Genomic DNA, 21,493 nt, shown 5'->3' on the forward strand with positions numbered 1-21,493 from the left:
TCTGGGACATTTGGCTAGTCTGCTGAATTCCCTTGCATATTTATGTTGCTATTTATTTTCTTACCAGTCTTGTCTACATTAAAACTTATTCCAACATAATGTCCTATCTAAATGTCTTCTTAAAAGCCTAATCATTCATGATTTTATTTTATTTTGTAGAAATAAATCAGTGTGTTTCTAGAATGAACCAATAGGGATATGTATCAGACAGCGACGACTCTGTTCTAATTATTAAAGAAAGAAAGTCTAGGTTTCTTTGGCAGCCTTTGTTTTTGGCGGTACGTGGGCCTCTCACTGCCGTGGCCTCTCCCGTTGCGGAGCACAGGCTCTGGATGCACAGGCTCAGGGGCCGTGGCTCACGGGCCCAGCCACTCCACGGCACGTGGGATCTTCCCGGACTGGGACACGAACCCGTGTCCCCTGCATCGGCAGGCGGACTCTCAACCACTGCGCCACCAGGGAAGTCCTCTTTGGCAGCTTTTTTAAAAAAACTGTCTAATAGTATACAGCCTTTATTTCAGGCTCTGCTAATGACTATTGTTGAATCCTCAAATAGGAGATGGCATAGAGATAGAATATTAATTGCTTCTGTATAGTAAATGGTACAGAGTTACCTTTTTGTGTGTGTGCATCTAAAATAAGTGGTATAAATATTTTCAATGCTATATGTTTGGATTGGATTATAATAGTAATTAACATATGTATACTTATTCTATACTAGAAAGTAAATGCTTTGCAGGTAATGTTATGTTTAAAGTTCACACTCGTCCTTTGTGGCAATACTATTATTTTCATGATATCCAGAAAAGATAAGTAAAATTTAGTGAGCTTAAGTGACTTGTCCGCTGTCACACATGTGGGATTTGGTAGTGCAGGGAACTGAATGCAGTGCAGTCCGTGTGATCCACAGCAGGAGCCGTGTGTCCCTGTGCTGTGCTACACTGCCTATTCCGTGGGCCCCCATGGGGGACGGGAGAAGGCCATGTGATGGAACTGTTGTAAATCAAGGCTTAAGATTAAAGGTTTTGAAGATGGTTTTGGTTTAAAATTTTAATTTATTATACCTATCCATCATTCTGTCCGTATTTAATTTTGATGTATGTGGCTTGTACTTATCCAACCAGCTTCATCATTGACAGTTGTTAGTTGACAGTGACTTGCAGTAGGTAAAATAAAATCGCTGTGATTAAAAAGATTGTTAGACTTTAAATCATAAATCTTCAGTGAGCTGATCCATCATTCCTAGTGATACTTACCATGGAGACCTTAAAATTAATGCATGCACCCTTGTGTGAAATATATAGCCATATTAGGATTCATTGGGGGGGAAAACTGTTAAAACTAATAAAAAGGAAGATAAGATTAGATTCCATTTCTTCTAGGAATAGCGCCGTATGTTTTTTGGGCCTTCTTCCAAAACTTTTGAGTCTATTTTTGTAATGCTTTGTGCGCTTGGGCATGTGCTGCTTTTGCAAGGATAGTTAAAACGTTGGTCCTCAGCTGCTTTGGGGTGGTGGCATGCATAATTCTCTTTTAGATTCCACATCCATTTCTTCCTTTCCAGAGGCTGGTGTATGGTGTATTTATTTAGAACTCACTGAATATTCACTGTTTGGAAAGTTGGGTGGCATTATGTGGGCATTATAAACTCACCCTCTGTACAGCATTGGGTAAACAGAGATATGGGGACTGGACTATTTTGAATGGTATCTTCAACCTTTTTTTGCTTGCACATGCATGTCAGTTAAAAAAATGCACCTCTCAATATAACAATATTTACTTATAAATTCTCTCTATATACTACTGAACTAATATGCTGAGAAACCTCCCAAGAGACATCTAAAATTTTAAGATAAGTGAAATTTTATGAAGTATTGGTTTAAGTGGCATTTGACATTAAAAATCACCAGAAAAAAAGTATAGTTCTTTTCTAGATGCTTAGTTATTGAATGCCTTTAATTATGATGCCTTCATAATGCCATAGGAAATATCTCAACAGCCCATATGAACACAGGACATTGTTACCGATCTAGTAAATCTAAATCTATATTTATGATAATCTTCTTGATAATATTAACTTTTTTGACCAACTTGCCGGTTGAACTAATTGAGTCACTTTTCTATCTGGTAATGAGACTGAAGAAGAGCTAGTGCTGGGAATAGAAGCATCATCTCTGTCATTCTCTTATTGTTCAGTGCAACTTCCATTACTAGAATTTCAACTTCAATCATTGTTCATTTCAGAAATCTTTTAAAGCTGGTAGCACGTATGGAGTAGGTTAAACCCAAGAAAATAATAAGTAAATTTACATATAGAGTGAAGAATAGTACATTGAAAGGGACTGTGTAAGGGAGAAGGTGGCTCATTGTCAGTATGTGGGGTTTCCACTTTCTCCTTGTGGTACCTGGAGGATGACAGATGACTTGAGACCAACCCACACACAGTAAGGCCAGGGGAGAGGGAATACTAAGGTCACTCTTTTTGGTAAATATTACTAAACTTTAATTTTTTTCTTATTTCATTTGCTAGAAATGGGTATAACTGTAAGTTCTAATGTTCTCTTCCACCCTTCCAGTGAATTTCTTTGGAGACCACTGACGCATGGTGTGTTCATTTTTATTTAAGTTCTTCTCAAAAAGATGGCCTTGACTGTCACTTGAGTGAAGTAATCGAAATAATTCAACTCGTGAAGTGGAAGTGAAAAGCCCAGCTAATGTTCTAACCCATGTTCACCTACACATTGTCTGTTTGATTGATATCTATAGCTCTGTGCTTTGAATGCATTGCCCTAAATTAAAATGTAAATTCTTAGGGTCAAGGGGTTTGGATACCAAAAGAGTCTTTTGGTCAGTGGTCTCCAAAGGAATTCACTGGTGGAAGAGAACATTAGAACTTACAGTTATACCCACTTCTAGCAAATGAAATAAGAAAAATATTAAAGTTTACTAATATTTACCAAAAGGAGTCTTTATACCAGCCTTTCATCATTTACATGTTCTTGCAGTTACTTGGCATTAAAAAAAAAAAAGCCTTGGAAACAATTTGCTTTTAGTTCATAGATTTCAGAATGAGAATTTTCAGAGCTAGAAGGAGGTTTACAGATCTTGTTACCCTCTGTTCCTTAAAAAAAAAAAAAAATCTGAGAAACCATAGCAAGGACACACAGAGTTGTACACAGAGTTGAAAAGAGATTGAGAAGCTGGGTTCCTGACTGAGGCGCTGTCTGTCCATTCACCGGACTGCTTCTGGTGTTTGTCCTTGCTTCATGCTGAAGTAGAAAAAGCATGAGTCTGGGGACTAGGAAACAGTGATTCAAGTTTATTTATTCACTCAACAAATGTTATAAATAGGGCAAGCAGATACAGTTCTAAGCGATTTGCTAGGTGCTAGGGCCACAACCGAGCGATGTCAATGAGGCCTCTTGCCCTCGTGGTGATTATATTTTAGTGTAGTGAGATAGCAAACATGGGGCAAATAAAAAATTTGATAGCGTTTTTACGCATCCATATATCCTCAAACACCATTTAGAATATCAAAGTGTTGATGCCAAATTTCTGATTTTAATAAAGAGAATTCTGATCATTTAATGAGCATTGTTGCATTACTGATTTTTAAAAGATACCTGAAAAAAAAATGTAGTAAAATTATTGCTTCCAAAGTTAAGTTGGCACAATCTGTGCAAGATAGAATTGAAACAAAAGTCAACCGCACCAACACAGTTACATAACCAATCTTTATCCCTTCCTTTGACATTTTATACAAAATTATTATTTTATAGTCTTTATCTTGAAAGGGATGTCCTGCCATCTAGATACATAAATTTTATCAATGTTAAGATATATCCTAGGTTTATATCTTAGGATATGACTTAAATTTTGCATGTTAAGCAGTACAGTAAATGTTTGACAAACCTTAATGTGAAATTCTATAAAATCAGTAATGTCTGCATTGCTCTGAATGTAATAAATGAAGTGTAATGTTTTCAGTATTCTGTGGGGGATAATTTAGATGGGAGAATCTCCAAGAGAGTATTTTTCAACTGCGATCTGAAGAGTGAACTGACACTATGAAAAAAGACCAGGGAGCAACCTACCAGACAAAAGGAATAGCAGACCGAAGGACGTTAAACCAGGAAGAGCATAATGTGTGTGAGGACCAGAAAACAGTCCAATGTGGCAATGAGCAAGGGAAGGCAGGGCAGGAGATCTGGATGAGGAGTCAGGCTGGAAATAGATCTTTCAGAGTCTTATGGGCCATAGAGAGATTTTCATTTCTTTGTAAGTATGGTGGGATCTTGGCGTCCTGGACTCCAGGCTTTTTTTTTTTTCTGGTACACAGGCCTCTCCCTGTTGTGGCCTCTCCCGTTGTGGAGCACGGGCTCCAGACGTGGCCATGGCTCACGGGCCTAGCCGCTCCACAGCATGTGGGATCTTCCTGGACTGGGGAACGAACCCGTGTCCCCTGCATCGGCAGGCGGACTCTCAACCACTGCGCCACCAGGGAAGCCCCTCCAGGCTTTTTTTTTACTGTATATTAGTTGTAAGGTGTTAGTCAATCTTTGCCTCAGGTATCAAGGGAAAATAATTGATCTTTCTACCTTCCAAAGTTTTTTTGTTTAACCTGTTTTGTCCTGACAGTATTTTTTAAAGTATATTTGTCTGTCATAATCTTCATAATATGAAAATTTGCTTTTAATTTTTTAACAAATAGATTGGCCCCACTGAAATGGTTTCCTTTCCTAATATAATATATACCACTATATGGTTTCCGGAGGGGTGGGGCGGGTGCTTGAATTGAACTTTCAGACTATCTGAAATCACATAGTGCTTTTCATAGGCAAGACACCATTTCACAGTCCCTTAGCAGAGAAAATACCCTATCAGCCACTCCCCAAAATTTAGGTTACATATTTATGTCTAAAAAAGATATGTATATATATGTTCAGAGTATCACATCCCTTTCTAATGCTGATAATTTGAAATTTTCATACTACTCGTAGAGTTTAAACCAGCCCTCAGTCCTTGTCATCACACTTACCTGTATTGTGACATTGTGATGGCTCTCATGCTCATTGAGGGCTAGATTCTGAGATAGGTGATTCACACGCATTCCTCCATCATGCAAACTAAAAATTCATCAGTTTTATTTTGAGGATGTCCTCAGATTCTGTATTCCACCTTATTAAGTCGTTATTGTAATCTTTATCAGCAACCTCAATACATTTTATTTAAGGAATGCCTCTTTTTGCTTTTAAATTTTAATGAACAAGTTCTTGCAGTGATCAGTATCCGTTTTTGACTTATTTTAGTTGTTTTATGTGTTTCAAATTCATAGTTGTCTTTGATTCGCTTCGTCATATTAGAAAATGTATATTTTTTTGCTCTAATATCACCTATGTATTTTTTAACTTGCTATCTTTCTCTGTGTATTGCAGTTTCAGTTGCTTACTGTTCCCCTACCTCCAAAGTCTGCTTATTTCAGACTGTTTCTTCCTTCTCTTTTATATATCATAATTAATAGTAGAAGAATATGCAGAGACTTAACAGTAGATCTATTTCTTCAAGTTTCTTCTGACCACTAATGTTATGTTTATTTTTCATGTTAACTGTAAAACATTCTTAATATATTGAGTAAATTGTCTCCGAGGAATTAATGCTATAGTTTTTCCATAGGGTAAATCTAAGCAGCTAAAACATTTTAGCTACTTGAAGAACTGGAGAAATCTTCTCAGTTCATAAAAAAAAAATCTCTTTATTTCCTCATCAAATATATAATGATTAGCTGAACTCATATGTTTTTTCAAAGGACAATATGTCTGTTCATTAAATTATAATTAAAAATTGTTGTTTTCTTATTGTTATGATTCAGTAAAGCAAATGGACAAATATTATATTTAAGCCCTTAGTGTCATGTATTCAGTGTCATCCAACTCATATTTCCTTTTCAGTTCTAGTCATCCACTCAGTGTGTCTCTGAGTCACAGCATCCTCAAGGAGAAAAATAGCAGCTTAAACCAATTAACTCAGGAGACTCAACAGTGCTCTTATTGCCACTGTAACTGGACTCATTATTTACTATTCAGCCTGGCCTCACACCCTGACCAGAACAACTATAATTGGCTGAAAGCTCAGCACCTTTTTCTCTATTTATTATTCATTAATTGGGCATGGACAGCTGCAGCTGCTTTGATGAATCTCCACTTCTAATTGATGCATGTGATTTACTAAAAAGGAGGCTTTCCTATGTGTGGGTAAGAACTGGTAACCAGCTTACATTGCAGTGGTGAACTAGTGGCTACGGAAGCAACCTTATTTTTTAATCCATAGAGTAGATACCAACATGTCAGTATAGCAGCCTTTTCCGCCTTGCTGGCTGTATGAAAGTCTATTGTAAATATAATACATCCATGATAGTTATTTACATTGGAGGATAATATCATACGTAAAAGCATATTGTGTATCCAAAATTTTGTTTGATATTGGGAATACAATTGAGACTAAAAATTTCAAGAATCAATAATGTGTATGTTGTGAAAGTTGTAAAGCCCTCTTGTAAACAACATCTGTGAAATAGTTGTAAAAAAGAAAAGGATGTATTTGGAGGTGGAAGTTTTAAAATATACTCATATACACTGTGGAGAATTGTATACAAGTCTGTAGTCTCTGGTTATTGAAGAGTTTGGTTCATTACACAAGAACACGTTCATTTACCCCCTTCACTAGTGGGATAAAAATACCAATTGTGATGCCCCTGCAGAGGGTCTCAGCTCTTATTTAGTATCAACTAATTTTCTCGCAGTTTTGTGAGATACACAAAAATTAGAGAGCAGGGGGAGGTAAACCTAAGCATAATGTGATTGTGAGCAAAGTTTCTCAGTGAGCATGTTCAGCCTGAATTGTGCACAGTCATTAAGCTAATTTTTATTGTAATTTAAGTGAAATATATGAACTTTTAATTTCTGAACATTTTACTGTTGGTAGAAATAGTTTTAGCATGAAAAAGATTAAAAATATTAAAAACAAATGTTTTATTATAAAAATCAATTCTAATAGTGTTTCATTTGAGATAAAGATATATTAAATATACAAGTCTTTTGTGTCTGTCATAGACATCATTGTGACTTTCCAAATGAAATTTGCGAATAGTTACTGCTTGCAAAATCGAATGACCCATCCAGGATTAGCTGGTACCTCTGTCTCTGAGTGATCTAATCTGTTATTTAATAAATGAAATTATGTTGAGATGAATAGTCAGAGGAACATGCTTCTCATGTTTCACTTATGTGTTTTACCAGATACATTTGAATACATTTTGGAATTTACCTCCTCAGCGTCTCTGTACACATTTATATAGGGTAGTCGGGAGACTTGAGAAGAGATGTTTTGGGGAAAAAAATTGGCAAGAGACATGCTGACTTAATTTTTCTTGTGGTCTGGCAAACAATGAGATTTTAATTCCAGGGGGACAATTTATTTGAAATTTTTAACTAACACACTAAACAATATGTGTTAAGTAGCTTTTCTCCACTTTCCTTTTCTCAGTCAGTTCCTCTGTGTCTAGTATTTGCTCTATGTTAATTATACTGTATAATGCCATAATATATCAAGAAAAGTAAAGATGGATTATGATGGTATCAGGAACAATAATTTCAGAAGTTTAAGGAAATGAGTTACATTTAGAAATTTTAATCTTCATGAAATGACTTCAATTTATGGAGAGTGTAATAAAGGGCGGGGGGGGACCATGGGCAACAACCATATTATTTTTTCTTAATATATTTAGCATCTGTACATTAAAACTAGACTTGATACATGATTATACAAGTTGAGAAGTACATTATTTTAAATTATTCCTAAAAGCCCTTTATATGGCTATTTATTTATTTATTGGCTGCACCATGCAGCTTACAGGATCTTATTTCCCTGACCAGGGGTTGAACCGGCCTCAGTAGTGGAAGCACTGAGTCCTAACCACTGGACCACCTGGGAATTCCCTCTTTGGCAATTGAAAAGTGAAAGAATCTCTATTAAAATACATTTAAAACATAATTTTTAAGTGTGAGAGGGCTCAGAGGAAATAGAAGCAACTTCCACCTTAGTAAGATAATCGTATAGTGCTTAATAGCTCTCTAGAAAGGACTTAAAACAAAAATTAGTATTTTAAATTGCAAATATACTACATGTTTATTGTATTACATTGGAAACAACAAGAAAGCACAAAGATGAATACCGTCAAGACTATAAAAACCAGTGATAGTGCTACTAGTGTTTGCTATGTACTCATCCCTACATTTCTCTCTTTTCCTCTCTTTCCTCTAAAAATATACGCTGATTTTCTCTTCTTTCTTTGTGCTTAACACCTACATTTAAGCTTAAAACCATTTAAAAACAAATACAGCATATATGTACATTCCCAATGTAATTACTCTCTTATATTCCTTAATAACAATATAAAATTGTATTTGTCATACTTATTGTGACTATTTTACTATTGTTGCACATTTGTTTCACGATTTAGATATTAAATGACATTTCTATAAATGTTATCATTAAATCCTCCACTCTACCAATAAATTATTTCTTGAGTGAGTGAATGAATGAAATAATTGCACTTATGCCCATATTCCTAACCCTAATTCATAGGTATAGTTCACTCTCTCTTATTTATCATCAAATCTTTCTACTTTTCATCTATCTAAATTTTGCTAGAGATAGATATAAATAGGATTTCTGGAAAAGATATGCTTACAGAAACTAATGTAATACTTTCTAAAATTATAGAAATAGGACTATAAATTTTTCATTTTTCAAGTTATTTTTCAAGAAATAACATAGATTCTTTAGTTTGAGTCTTCTTAATTTAAGTAGGAGAGGATATTAGAACCAACTGAGAGATTCTTTCCAAAGATGTTCTCCCCGTTGTGATTCACTGCTTTATTGGTGGGGGAGAGGGCTCCCCAGGTGATTCTGATATGCCCCAGGGAATAAGGACCACACCTGCAGCCCAGCATTATTTGTAAGTCAGAAAGCTAAAGCCCAAGAAACAGTGACTGGCCCTAGTCTGAGGTGTTATTAATACGACTGAGTAGAAGCAAATCTCCTGATGTCTTTACTTTCCACGATGCCTTTCCACAGTTTTTTGTAAGTATGTTCTTTGTAATAGGTTTTGTATGGAAAAAAAAAAAATTCCAGGGTCACGTAAGCTTGAGAACACTGGGTTAAACATGGTTTTCTTTAGTGACACTTATTTCAGAGCTTTTGATGTTCCAATGTGCTTTGTTATTCTCTTGACAGAAGAGTAGAAGAATATTTCCCCAAGTTATTTCAGGTTGGAGTTAACCCTTAGAGTATCTTGAGAAACTACTGTCTTTTGAAATATCCTTTGACAGATATTACTGGCCATATTACCATGTGCACACATCTATTATTCAGTAATAATAAAAGTGTTTCTACCCTTTGGAGGGCAGAAAAATTCAGACATACATTAATATGCTTATTATTAATCCTAACTTTTTCATGAGTAGTTCTAAACAAAAATGTGTGTGCAAGTTAAACTGTTGATTTTAAAGCAGTGGACTTGCAGTTTTAGTGTGTATTACAATCACCTGGAGGGTTTGTTGAACTACTACTTGCTGGATCCCTCCCCTGACGTTTCTAATTGACTAGGTTTGGGGTGGGGCCTGAGAGCCTGAACTCTAAAAAGTTTCAGTGGTTGCTGATGCTGCTTCTTCAAGGACCACACTTTGAGAAACCTCTGCTTTAAAATAAATATTGAGGCTTTTCACTAATTCAGGATGTTTGCAGTTGAGAAGAAAAATGACATCATTTATTAGGTGAGACCCTCTTTACATTCTTGTTATTAATGAAAGTAGTTTGTTTTAATGATCCCTTCTCTTATTCAAGTCAATTGTGCCCAGGAACAGAGAGCCATAGAATAGAGGATGAATTTTAAAATATGTTAAAATTCACGGTTGAATCCAAGACCAAACCCCAGTTATTACTTTTATTCTTTCCTTTATTAGCAGTTGGAATGCTGGTAGATGTGTTAGGTTACGTGTTCTTTGGCGCTATGGTGTCTCTTTTTCTTAACATCTTTCTCCTTTCTTTTCTTATCCTTCATGCTGTACACACCTAACCTCTGTTTTAGAAAAGAGTATGAATTAGTGATTCCTGCGTGTAGGTATTTTGCCAAATTTTAGACTTTCAGCACTACTGTTTCATTATTTTGTATATTTAGTTAACGGGGGAGCAATTATATCTTTGTGGCTTTCACATGGATAAGAAACAGTGATCTGTCTTCAACTTTTTTTTTTTTTTTTTTTTTAGCACAAACCCTCGTCCCCTGCATCGGCAGGCAGACTCTCAACCACTGCACCACCAGGGAAGCCCCCCCTTTTTTTTTTTAATTTTTATATTCAGCACATTAAATTGACTCATAAAAACATTCTAAAAATGTAGTTTTTCCTTTTCAACAAAGTATAATAAAACATAAAACCCCCCAAAACAGAATACCTAAACCACAGTTTCCAAATATAATCCTTCCCCTTATTATAGAGAGTATTTTCATATTTTCTTTCAACATTGTTTCATTTGAAAAATAATTTGGTCATGACCAATTAAATTGATTTCATTACATAATAAGTTGGACTTGCAGCTTTAGAAGTCATTGATAAAAAAAAAAAGCCCTGGGCTTCCCTAGTGGCGAAGTGGTTGAGAGTCCGCCTGCCGATGCAGGGGACACGGGTTTGCACCCCGGTCCGGGAAGATCCCACGTGCCGCGGAGCGGCTGGGCCCGTGAGCCATGGCCGCTGAGCCTGCGCGTCCGGAGCCTGTGCTCCGCAACGGGAGAGGCCACAACAGTGAGAAGCCCGTGCACCGCAAGCAAAAAAAAGCCGTTTTGCTAATATTTGTGTCTAAATAATCTTTCCAGTGTTGCAACTTCCTTAGGGAAACACACGCGCGGGCGTGTGTGTTTTAAAATATCTTGGGGATACTGTTGGGTTATCTGGTTATAGAAATTTTCAGAGCCATCTAAAAAGTTGGACACTATCACTTCTTTGTAGACTTCGTGTTGCCACATTCTGCCAGCCTTCTTATGAAATTTTCTGATTGTCCATTTAAGTCTTTTCTCTTGCTTATCAGTTGCATTACTGCAGTGTGCTGCGAAAATAGTCAAATGTTGTGATTCTTTTTTCAGTTTTGTTTTGAGGAAATTACCTGGGGAATATGGAATACATTAGTCCCTAAAATAGAGTTGATAATACAGGTCTGAATTTAATTAAAAAATGTTTACTTAGGAAGAAGTTAACTATATTTGAACTGGGGGAATAAAAAGTTTAACATAAGTAGCCAAAAACAATTGTTAGAGAGATGCATTTTGGATAAATGAGTGAGGTTCTTAGTTTCTTGCCAGACGAGAAACTGGATAATCTTGCCAGGGTAATTCAGTATCACAAGCATAGTTCAAATAGTTCAAAATTAATCTTTAACCTGAAACTCTTGTGGGATTTTCTTGAATAGTTATTGATTGGATCTTTTCTCCTACCTTGGGAGACAAATTGGTTGAAGTTAGGATTCGATTGTACTAAGAGTTACAATAGATCTCTTCTTTCCTAGTATTTGTACTTACTTTTTTAAAACAAAAATTGATACACCCGGAAAACATGCAGAAATCAAGGGAATATGACATAAAATAATCCTTCATTGCTATTATTTTTACAAAAAGGTCATGTGTACCTTTGGTTATCAAACTAAAAATTATAGAAATTTGGTAACATAAGTGGTGAAATTTATTTCAAGGGGAAACTTTTACGTTGGTTGTATTTAAAGGTACTTAGGCTATTCTTTAAATGTACATTCTAATAAGTACTGGATGTGGGAAAGCTCTGGTCCGCTCAGGATGATCCCGAGTGATTCCAACGTTGAGGAAATTAGGAGAGAAGTTAGGTTATAATGTGAAAGCTAATACCTGAATGGAAATTTGTGTGTCTGATGTCATCATGGGACTATATTTTAAAATATTCTTGTAGATCTGTTTTTTAAAGACTATGCATTTGGCAAATGAAGAAGTGAATGTGAGAATACCTGTGTTAGCATAAGTTGTAATATTCTGTTTATTGTCTATTTTTTCTTTATAGCCGGAAAAGAACGATAGTGAGCCAGGCAGCCAGAGGATAAAACCTGTTTTTATCGATGATGCTAATTTTGGGCGACAAATATCCTATCAGCATGCAGCAGTCCATATTCCCACTGACATCTATGAGGGCTGTAAGTAAAAGAATGTGAACAACTCTTGGAATACCATGTTCTCATCTATCTTAAATATCTAATATTTGAAAAAAAAAGGAGCAACTGTGATAGTGTTTTGTTCACATGTCATTTAAGAGTCTGTGGTAAACTTTGATTTATGCAAAAGAAGAAACTTGATTTTCATGAGCAATATATTGTTCATAGGCTGTCACTCTGTGAATTCACTCTGTGAATAAGCTGTCACTCTGAATACAGGAGAGCCTGTATCCATGGAGGTGTCCTTCTACTCTGTTGTTTAACAAATAATTCTGCCTTTCCAATTGATACCAATAACTTAAAAAGTAATAGATGTATTTTTTAAAAAATCAAAACTGTGTAGCAGTAGTCCAGACCCACAAACTGCTAAAGGAAGCGAGGTGTACATTGTAGACTCTCTAGTTCTTATCACATCTTACTGTGTTTTACTGTCTCTCTTTGTCTCTCTCTGTGTATCTCTGCCTTACTCTAGGATATAAGAAAAAGATACCACTGTCTTAGTATATTGTGGACTCGATAAAACGTGTTGGTTAAAGGAATGAATGATAGACCTAAAGAAATAGAAAAACATCAACTGGAAGACTTGATTGAGAAGGCTTCACTGTGAGGAAGGGAGGGAGAATAAGTTATTTAGGAAGATACAGGGGAGGAAGCTTGTGCCAATGGTATTTCTTAGAGACACCGTATATACTAATAAGGGCAGAACCTGACAATTCTAAGTAGGAATTCTTTTAAGTGCAGCCTAATCATCTATGAGGCCCAGCTGTGACCCAGAAAGCAGGGTCTTTGCCCATTCACAGCTCTGGTTTTAGATGTTATCCATTTTCTAACTCGTTCCCACTTTTCCCCCTTGTACCCTGCCTTTCACATAAGTAAATGGTAAGGAGAAAGAACCACTTGAGAATTTAAAAAGTATTTTTTTTTTTTTTGCGGTACGCGGGCCTCTCACTGTTGTAGCCTCTCCCATTGTGGAGCGCAGGCTCAGCGGCCATGGCTCACGGGCCCAGCCGCTTCGCGGCATGTGGGATCTTCCTGGACCGGGGCACGAACCTGTGTCCCCTGCATCGGCAGGCAGACTCTCAACCACTGTGCCACCAGGGAAGCCCCTTTTTAATATTTTTAGAAGTACATGTTGTTTTCATCATATCAAGTCTTTAAAGATATTAAAAATATGATTTTTCTCTATAATAGAAACAATGGTGCATGTAAGTAGTTTCTAATGTTACATGAGAATTAAACGTAATCTGACTTCTTTACAACTCACCCTATTAATTCCAAGTCCTTTTAGGAATTACTGGGATGTAGGTTCAGTTTTGTTTTTCTTATTTTTCGTTTTTAACTTTGTCTATTGCATTCTTTTTTCAAGAATTATTTTTGATGTTTGCAATTAAATGTTGCAACTATTATAACAACAATTAATCAGACAATACTGAGCTGTACGGTTGTGTTCCTCATTTTTTTAAAAATTATTTCATCCATTTTATTTCCTTTCAAAATTGTTATCACCTGTTGTCGGGTATGTCAACAGGATAATAATCTTATTACTCTACAATTATATCTTTCTTTTGAACTTACTTTAGAAGAACAAACTGGCTGGATATAGAAGTTTTGAGTCAAAACATTTTTATATCAGTACTCTGGCTATAATGTCACTGTTACCTGATCTGTAGTACTGTGTTGAACAAACTTGAGGCCAGCTTGAGTGTTTTTAATTTGTTAGCAAGCTTTCATGATTGTGTTTCTCTTTTGTTGCCAATAGTGATTATCCAGAAATCCTCAAACTTTCCATTAAATTCCCAAGGAAGGATATCAGAACTTTGTCTAGGGAGGGGGAGATTCCACATCCCTACCCCCACCCCCCGCCCCAGCTCTTCTGGAGTTCTTTTGGCTGGTCTAATAATTGACACAAGACAGATGAAAAGATTAATTAAAAAAATTAATTTGTATGCATGTAAGTCATAAAAATGGGACCCCCCCGAAGTGTCCAGAGCAGGCCAATAATATATCATGTTTAGACAAAGAAACAACTATTTGAAGAGATGTAACAAAACAAGGGGGCTTGTGTTTGGGGTAGCAGACTAATGAAGTAACAAACTTTGTCTATACAGCTTGCTTAGCCTTGAATTCCCTAACTTTGGTGATGCTTTCTATCCTCCTGGTATCACATGGGAGATGTATTTCCCACTTTTAGGGGGAAAAAGGGGCATCAGAGTTTTTCTTTTTTATCGTTTATTTTCCATTGGTTGTTTCTCACATAACTTTATTCAAAATAATCAATATGCCATTGAGGTGCATTTTGGGGTGGGTTGCCCTGGGCCCCAACAACCTCACACACTTAAAAACAGATTTCTTTCTCTTTCTACAAGCCATGTACCACAGTAGCAGAAATTTTAATAGTGCGTGTGTATTTAAGATAGAAGATGAAAGTCTCCAACTGTAACACCTACTGAAGCTAATCATGACTAACAGTTTGGGGTACAGTCCTATGAAATATATATTCAAATGTGAACACTTACTAATGAAATAACCCAAATGAGATTTTTCATATTGCTTTTCAACTTGCTTCCTCCTTCCCCCACCCACCTCACTTATAGTAGAGACTTACTGTTCTGTCGTTCTTGAACTATTAAAAAGCTGAAAATAGAGAGGAGGAACGTATCTCTTCAGGAGTAGGTTACCCAGGAATATCAAAACAAAATAACTTTGCTTAATTTTTCAATGGGCTGATGTTTAAGAAATCAATGAAAAATGCATTTTCCCCTAGATTATTAGAACCTAAAATAATAAGAACATAATTCACCAGTCTAGTAAATTATAATATCTCATTTATTTAAATAACTTTGCTCAATAATTTTGAAGAAGGAGAAATTGAAGCTGAGTCTTTAATGAAAGTCCACATCATTGGTAAGAAATGGGGTCAAATTTCATATAAATTCTAATGCTAAACTTTATACTTTTAAGTACTACAATAGATAAAATTTCTTTTTTTTAACATCTTTATTGAAGTATAATTGCTTTACAATGGTGTGTTAGTTTCTGCTTCATAACAAAGTGAATCAGTTATACATATGTCCCCATATCTCTTCCCTCTTGAGTCTCCCTCCCACCCTCCCTATCCCACCCCTCTAGGTGGTCACAAAGCACCGAGCTGATCTCCCTGTACTGTGCGGCTGCTTCCCACTAGCTATCTACCTTACGTTTGGTAGTGTATATATGTCCATGCCACGCTCTCACTTCGTCCCAGCTTACCCTTCCCCCTCCCTGTGTCCTCAAGTCCATTCTCTACCTCTGCGTTTTTATTCCTGTCCTGCCCCTAGGTTCATCAGGACCATTTCTTTCTTTTTTTTTTTTAGATTCCATATATATGGGTTAGCATATGGTATTTGTTTTTCTCTTTCTGACGTACTTCACTCTGAATGACAGTCTCTAGGTCCATCCACCTCACTACAGATAACTCAATTTCATTTGTTTTTGTAGTTGAGTAATATTCCATTGTATATATGTGCCATGACTTCTTTATCCATTCATCTGTTGATGGACACTTCGGTTGCTTCCATGTCCTGGCTACTGTAAATAGAGCTGCAGTGAACATCGTGGTACATGACTCTTTTTGAATTATGGTTTTCTTAGGGTATATGCCCAGTAGTGGGATTGCTGGGTCATAAGGTAGTACTATTTTTAGTTTTTTTGAGGAACCTCCATAGTGTTCTCCATAGTGGCTGTATCGATTTACATTCCGACCAGCAGTGCAAGAGGGTTCCCTTTTCTCCACACCCTCTCCAGCATTTATTGTTTCTAGATTTTTTGATGATGGCCATTCTGACTGGTGTGAGATGATACTTCATTCTAGTTTTGATTTGCATTTCTGTAATGATTAATGATGTTGAGCATTCTTTCATGTGTTTGTTGGCAATCTGTATATCTTCTTTGGAGAAATGTCTGTTTAGGTCTTCTGCTCATTTTTGGATTGGGGTTTTTGTTTTTTTGGTATTGAGCTGCATGGGCTGCTTGTAATTTTTGTAGATTAATCCTTTGTCAGTTGCTTCATTTGTAAATATTTTCTCCCATTCTAAGGGTTGTCTTTTGGTCTTGTTTATGTTTTCCATTGCTGTGCAAAAGCTCTTAAGTTTCATCAGGTCCCATTTGTTTGTTTTTATTTCCATTTTTCTAGGAGGTGGGTCAAAAAGGATCTTGCTGTGATTTATGTCATAGAGTGTTCTGCCTATGTTTTCCTCTAAGAGTTTGATAGTTTCTGGCCTTACATTTAGGTCTTTAATCCATTTTGAGTTTATTTTCGAGTATGGTGTTAGGGAGTGTTCTAATTTCATTCTTTTACATGTAGCTTTCCAGTTTTCCCAGCACCACTTATTGAAGAGGCTGTCTTTTCTCCACTGTATATTCTCACCTCCTTTATCAAAGGTAAGGTGACCATCTGTGCGTGGATTTATCTCTGGGCTTTCTATCCTGTTCCACTGATCTATATTTCTATTTTTGTGCCACTACCATACTGTCTTGATTACTGTAGCTTTGTAGTATAGTCTGAAGTCAGGGAGCCTGATTCCTCCAGCTCCGTTTTTCGTTCTCAAGATTGCTTTGGCTATTCGGGGTCTTTTGTGTTTCCATACAAATTGTGAAATTTTTTGTTCTAGTTCTGTGAAAAATGCCAGTGGTAGTTTGATAGGGATTGCATTGAATCTGTAGATTGCTTTGGGTAGTAGAGTCATTTTCACAATGTTGATTCTTCCAATCCAAGAACATGGTATATCTCTCCATCTATTTGTATCATCTTTAATTTCTTTCATCAGTGTCTTATAATTTTCTGCATACAGGTCTTTTGTCTTCCTAGGTAGGTTTACTCCTAGATATTTTATTCTTTTTGTTGCAGTGGTAAATGGGAAGGTTTTCTTAATTTCTCGTTCAGATTTTTCATCATTAGTTTGTAGGAATGCAAGAGATATCTGTGCATTAATTTTGTATCCTGCTACTTTACCAAATTCATTGATTAGTTCTAGTAGTTTTCTGGTAGCATCTTTAGGATTCTCTATGTATAGTATCATGTCATCTGCAAACAGTGACAGCTTTACTTCTATTGATTTCCTCTTTCATTTCTTCAATGATCTCTTGGTTATTAAGTAGTGTATTGGTTAGCCTCCATGTGGTTGTATTTTTTACATATTTTTTCCTATAATTGACATCTAGTTTCATAGTGTTGTGGTCGGAAAAGATATGTGATACGATTTCAATTTTATTAAATTTACCCAGGCTTGATTTGTGAGCCAAGATATAAGCTGTCCTGGAGAATATTCCATGAGCACTTGAGAAAAATGTGTATTCTGTTGTTTTTGGATGGAATGTCCTATAAATATCCATTAACTCTATCTTGTTTAATGTGTTATTTAAAGCTTGAGTTTCCTTATTTATTTTCATTTTGGATGATCTGTCCATTGGTGAAAGTGGGGTGTTAAAGTCCCCTACTATGATTGTGTTACTGTCAATTTCCCCTTTTATGGCTGTTATTATTTATTTGCCTTGTGTATTGAGGTGATCCTATGTTGGGTGCAGAAATATTTCCATTGTTATATCTTCTTGGATTGATCCCTTGATCATTATGTAGTATCCTTCTTTGTCTCTTGTAATAGTCTTTGTTTTATAGTCTTTTTTGTCTGATATGAGAATTGATACTCCAGCTTTCTTTTGATTTCCATTTCCATGGAATATCTTTTTCCATCCCCTAACTTGCAGTCTGTATGTGTCCCTAGGTGTGAAGTGGGTCTCTCATAGACAGCATATACACAGGTCTTGGTTTTGTATCCATTCAACCAATCTGTGTCTTTTGGTTGGAGCATTTAGTCCATTTACATTTAAGGTAATTATCGATATGTATGTTCCTATTACCATTTTCTTAATTGTTTTGGGTTGGTTTTTGTAGGTCTTTTCCTTCTCTTGTGTTTCCTGCCTAGAGAAGTTCTTTTAGCATTTGTTGTAAAGGTGGTTTGGTGGTACTGAACTCTCTCAGCTTTTGCTTGTCTGTAAAGGTTTTAATTTCTCTGTCAAATCTGATTGAGATCCTTGCTGGGTAGAGTAATCTGGTTGCAGGTTTTTCTCCTTCATCACTTTAAATATGTCTTGCCACTCCCTTCTGGCTTGCAGAGTTTCTGCTGAAAGATCAGCTGTTAACCATATGGGGATTCCCTTGTGTGTTATTTGTTGTTTTTCCCTTGCTGCTTTTAATATTTTTTCTTTGTATTTAATTTTTGATAGTTTGATTAATATGTGTCTTGGTGTATTTCTCCTTGGATTTATCCTGTATGGGACTCTCTGTATTTCCTGGACTTGGTTACCTATTTCCTTTCCCATATTAGGGAAGTTTTCAACTATAATCTCTTCAAATATTTTCTCAGTCCCTTTCTTTTTCTCTTCTTCTTGTGGGACCCCTATAATTCAAATGTTTATGCGTTTAATGTTGTCCCAGAGGTCTCTGAGACTGTTCTTAATTTTTTTCATTCTTTTTTCTTTATTCTGCTCTGCATTAGTTATTTCCACTGTTTTACCTTCCAGGTCACTTATCTGTTCTTCTGCCTTAGTTATTCTTCTATTGATTCCCTTCAAGAGAATTTAAAATTTCATTTATTGTGTGTTCATTACTGTTTGTTTACTCTTCAGTTCTTCTCTGTCCTTGTTAAACTTTTCTTGTATTTTCTCCATTCTGTTTCCAAGATTTTGGATCATCTTTGCTATCATTATTCTGAATTCTTTTTCTGGTAGACTGCCTATTTCCTCTTCATTTTTTAGGTTTGGTAGGTTTTTGCCTTGCTCCTTCATCTGCAGTTTGTTTCTCTGTCTTCTTATTTTGCTTAACTTACTGTGTTTGGGGTCTCCTCTTTGCAGGCTGCAGGTGTGTAGTTCCCATTGTTTTTGGTGTCTGTCCCCAGTGGCTAAGGTTGGTTCAGTGGGTAGTGTAGGCTTCCTGGTGGAGGGGACTAGTGCCTGTGTTCTGGTGGATGAGGCTGGATCTTATCTTTCTGGTGGGCAGGTCCACGTCTGGTGGTGTGTTTTGGGGTGTCTGTGGCCTTATTATAAAAGTCCACCTCCTCAATTTGGGATGATTTGTTGTCTGTTCAGGTATTCCACAGATGCAGGGTACATCAAGTTGATTGTGGATATTTAATCCGCTGCTCCTGAGGCTGCTGGGAGGGATTTCCCTTTCTCTTTGTTCTCACATCTCCCAGGGGCTCAGGTTTGGATTGGGCCCTGCCTCTGCGTGTTGGTCGCCTGAGGGCGTCTGTTCTTCACTGGGACAGGAGGGGTTAAAGGAGCAGCTGATTCGGGGGCTCTGGCTCATTCAGGCCGGGGGTAGGGAGGGGTATGGAGTGCGGGGCGAGCCTGCGTCGGCAGAGGCCGGCGTGACGTTGCACCAGCCTGAGGCGTGCTGTGTGTTCTCCCGGGGAAGTTGTCCCTGAATCAGTGGACCCTGGCAGTGGCGCGCTGCACAGGCTCCCCGGAAGCGGGGTGTGGATAGTGACCTGTGCTCGCACACAGGCTTCTTGGTGGCGGCAGCAGCAGCCTTAGCGTCTCATCCCTGTCTCTGGGGTCCGCGCTGATAGCCGTGGCTCGCGCCCGTCTCTGGAGCTCGTTTAAGCGGCGCTCTTAATCCCCTCTCCTCGCGCACCAGGAAACAGAGGGAAGAAGTCTCTTGCCTCTTCGGCAGATCCAGACTTTTCCCCGGACTCCCTCCCGGCTACCGTGGCGCACTAACCCCCTGCAGGCTGTGTTCACGCTGCCAACCCCAGTCCTCTCCCTGCGATCCGGCTGAAGGCCGAGCCTCAGCTCCCAGCCCCGCCCGTTCCGGCAGGTGAGCAGACAAGCCTGTCGGCTGGTGAGTGCCGGTCGGCTCAGATCCTCTGTGCGGGAATCTCTCCGCTTTGCCCTCCGCACCCCTGTTGCTGTGCTCTCCTCTGCGGCTCCGAAGCTTCCTCCTCCACCACCCGCAGTCTCCGTCTAGGAAGGGTCTTCCTAGTTTGTGGACACCTTTCCTCCTTCACAGCTCCCTCCCGCTGGTGCAGATCCCGTCCGTATCCTTTTGTCTCTGTTTATTATTTTTTCTTTTGCCCTACCCCTTTTGGGAGGTCTGAGGTCTTCTGCCAGCGTTTTCAGTAGGTGTTCTGTAGGAGTTGTTCCACATGTAGGTGTATTTTTGATGTATTTGTGGGGACGAAGGTGATCTCCACAGCTTACTCCTCTGCCATCTTCAAGCTCCTCCTCAGTTAAAATTTCTGATATTTTACTTTTGAGATAATTTTGACTCAGGTTTATTCCTTGGGAGCCAGGATTGTGCACAGGAGTTAGTAAGATACGTACTTTGTATGAGAATCTTCAGTTTCTTATTTCTTTTGCTCTCTCATTGAAATCACGTTCATGAAAGTCTTCATCTATTTTTTGCTGGAACAGACATAAAATATGGCACATAAAGTAAATCCGAACATGTTTTTTTCAGATTGGTATCACATAGTATACACATCTTTTTTTCATTATCCTACGGAAGAGTCTTGACTTGGTGTAAATGTTTTTCTTTCTAATTTAGAATAAACTGTGAATATTTACAAAGGATGATTTTAATAGTCTCAGAGAATAAAAAGTATTACTTTGATTACTTTGAAAATCAATAAGATAAAATATTGATATAGATGTTTTCAGAAGTTGTAAGACACTTTGGTATGTGGCATAATTTAAAATAACAAAGGAAAAGAAGCTCTGTCTTTGGATTATTTATTTAGTCTCATTTATGTTAATATTCGCTTCTCCTTCCTTGCTGAGATCTCATCCATAAGCCTCTGACCTTGCCTGGCCTGTGCTACTTTAAAATTCATATCCAGTGTTACAGGCTGTGTGGGTAAATGACACAGGAATAAAATCAGAAATGTCAACAAGATCTTGAAAAGTTAATAATTACTGGCTTTTTTCATGCAGCTCATCAGAACATATCAGATATCCAGGATCATTCTAGGTTTCTGAATTTAATAAATGGGAAAGCATACTCTAATTGAAGGCATAACTGAAGGAAACGGCCTCTTCTTTTACTCAGTTTGTGTCTCTGAATTCTCATAAGATACCTTGTGTTCTAATTTTACAAAGGTGATTACTTTCGAAAGAGTCTTGAATTCAAATGTGATTATTTTTTCTCCATGATGTATTTAAAGTTTTCAAATAG

The 21,493-nt window shown here is 37.3% G+C and overlaps 1 protein-coding gene across 1 annotated transcript in view; it reads left to right on the top strand.

Annotated features, from left to right (window-relative positions):
- Positions 1 to 6,167: 6,167 nt before the first annotated feature.
- The window catches only part of LOC112414506 (voltage-dependent calcium channel subunit alpha-2/delta-1), a 184,620-nt gene continuing 169,294 nt past the window's right edge, over positions 6,168 to 21,493 (top strand). The window contains exons 1-2 of the mRNA XM_024766987.1: positions 6,168 to 6,251; positions 12,138 to 12,267. Of these exons, the coding sequence (XP_024622755.1) occupies positions 6,168 to 6,251; positions 12,138 to 12,267 (214 nt within the window). The remainder of the gene's footprint in view (positions 6,252 to 12,137; positions 12,268 to 21,493) is intronic.

Source organism: Neophocaena asiaeorientalis, unplaced genomic scaffold (assembly GCF_003031525.2).
Source record: "Neophocaena asiaeorientalis asiaeorientalis breed wild unplaced genomic scaffold, Neophocaena_asiaeorientalis_V1.1 scaffold1335, whole genome shotgun sequence".
NCBI classification, from domain to species: domain Eukaryota; kingdom Metazoa; phylum Chordata; class Mammalia; order Artiodactyla; family Phocoenidae; genus Neophocaena; species Neophocaena asiaeorientalis.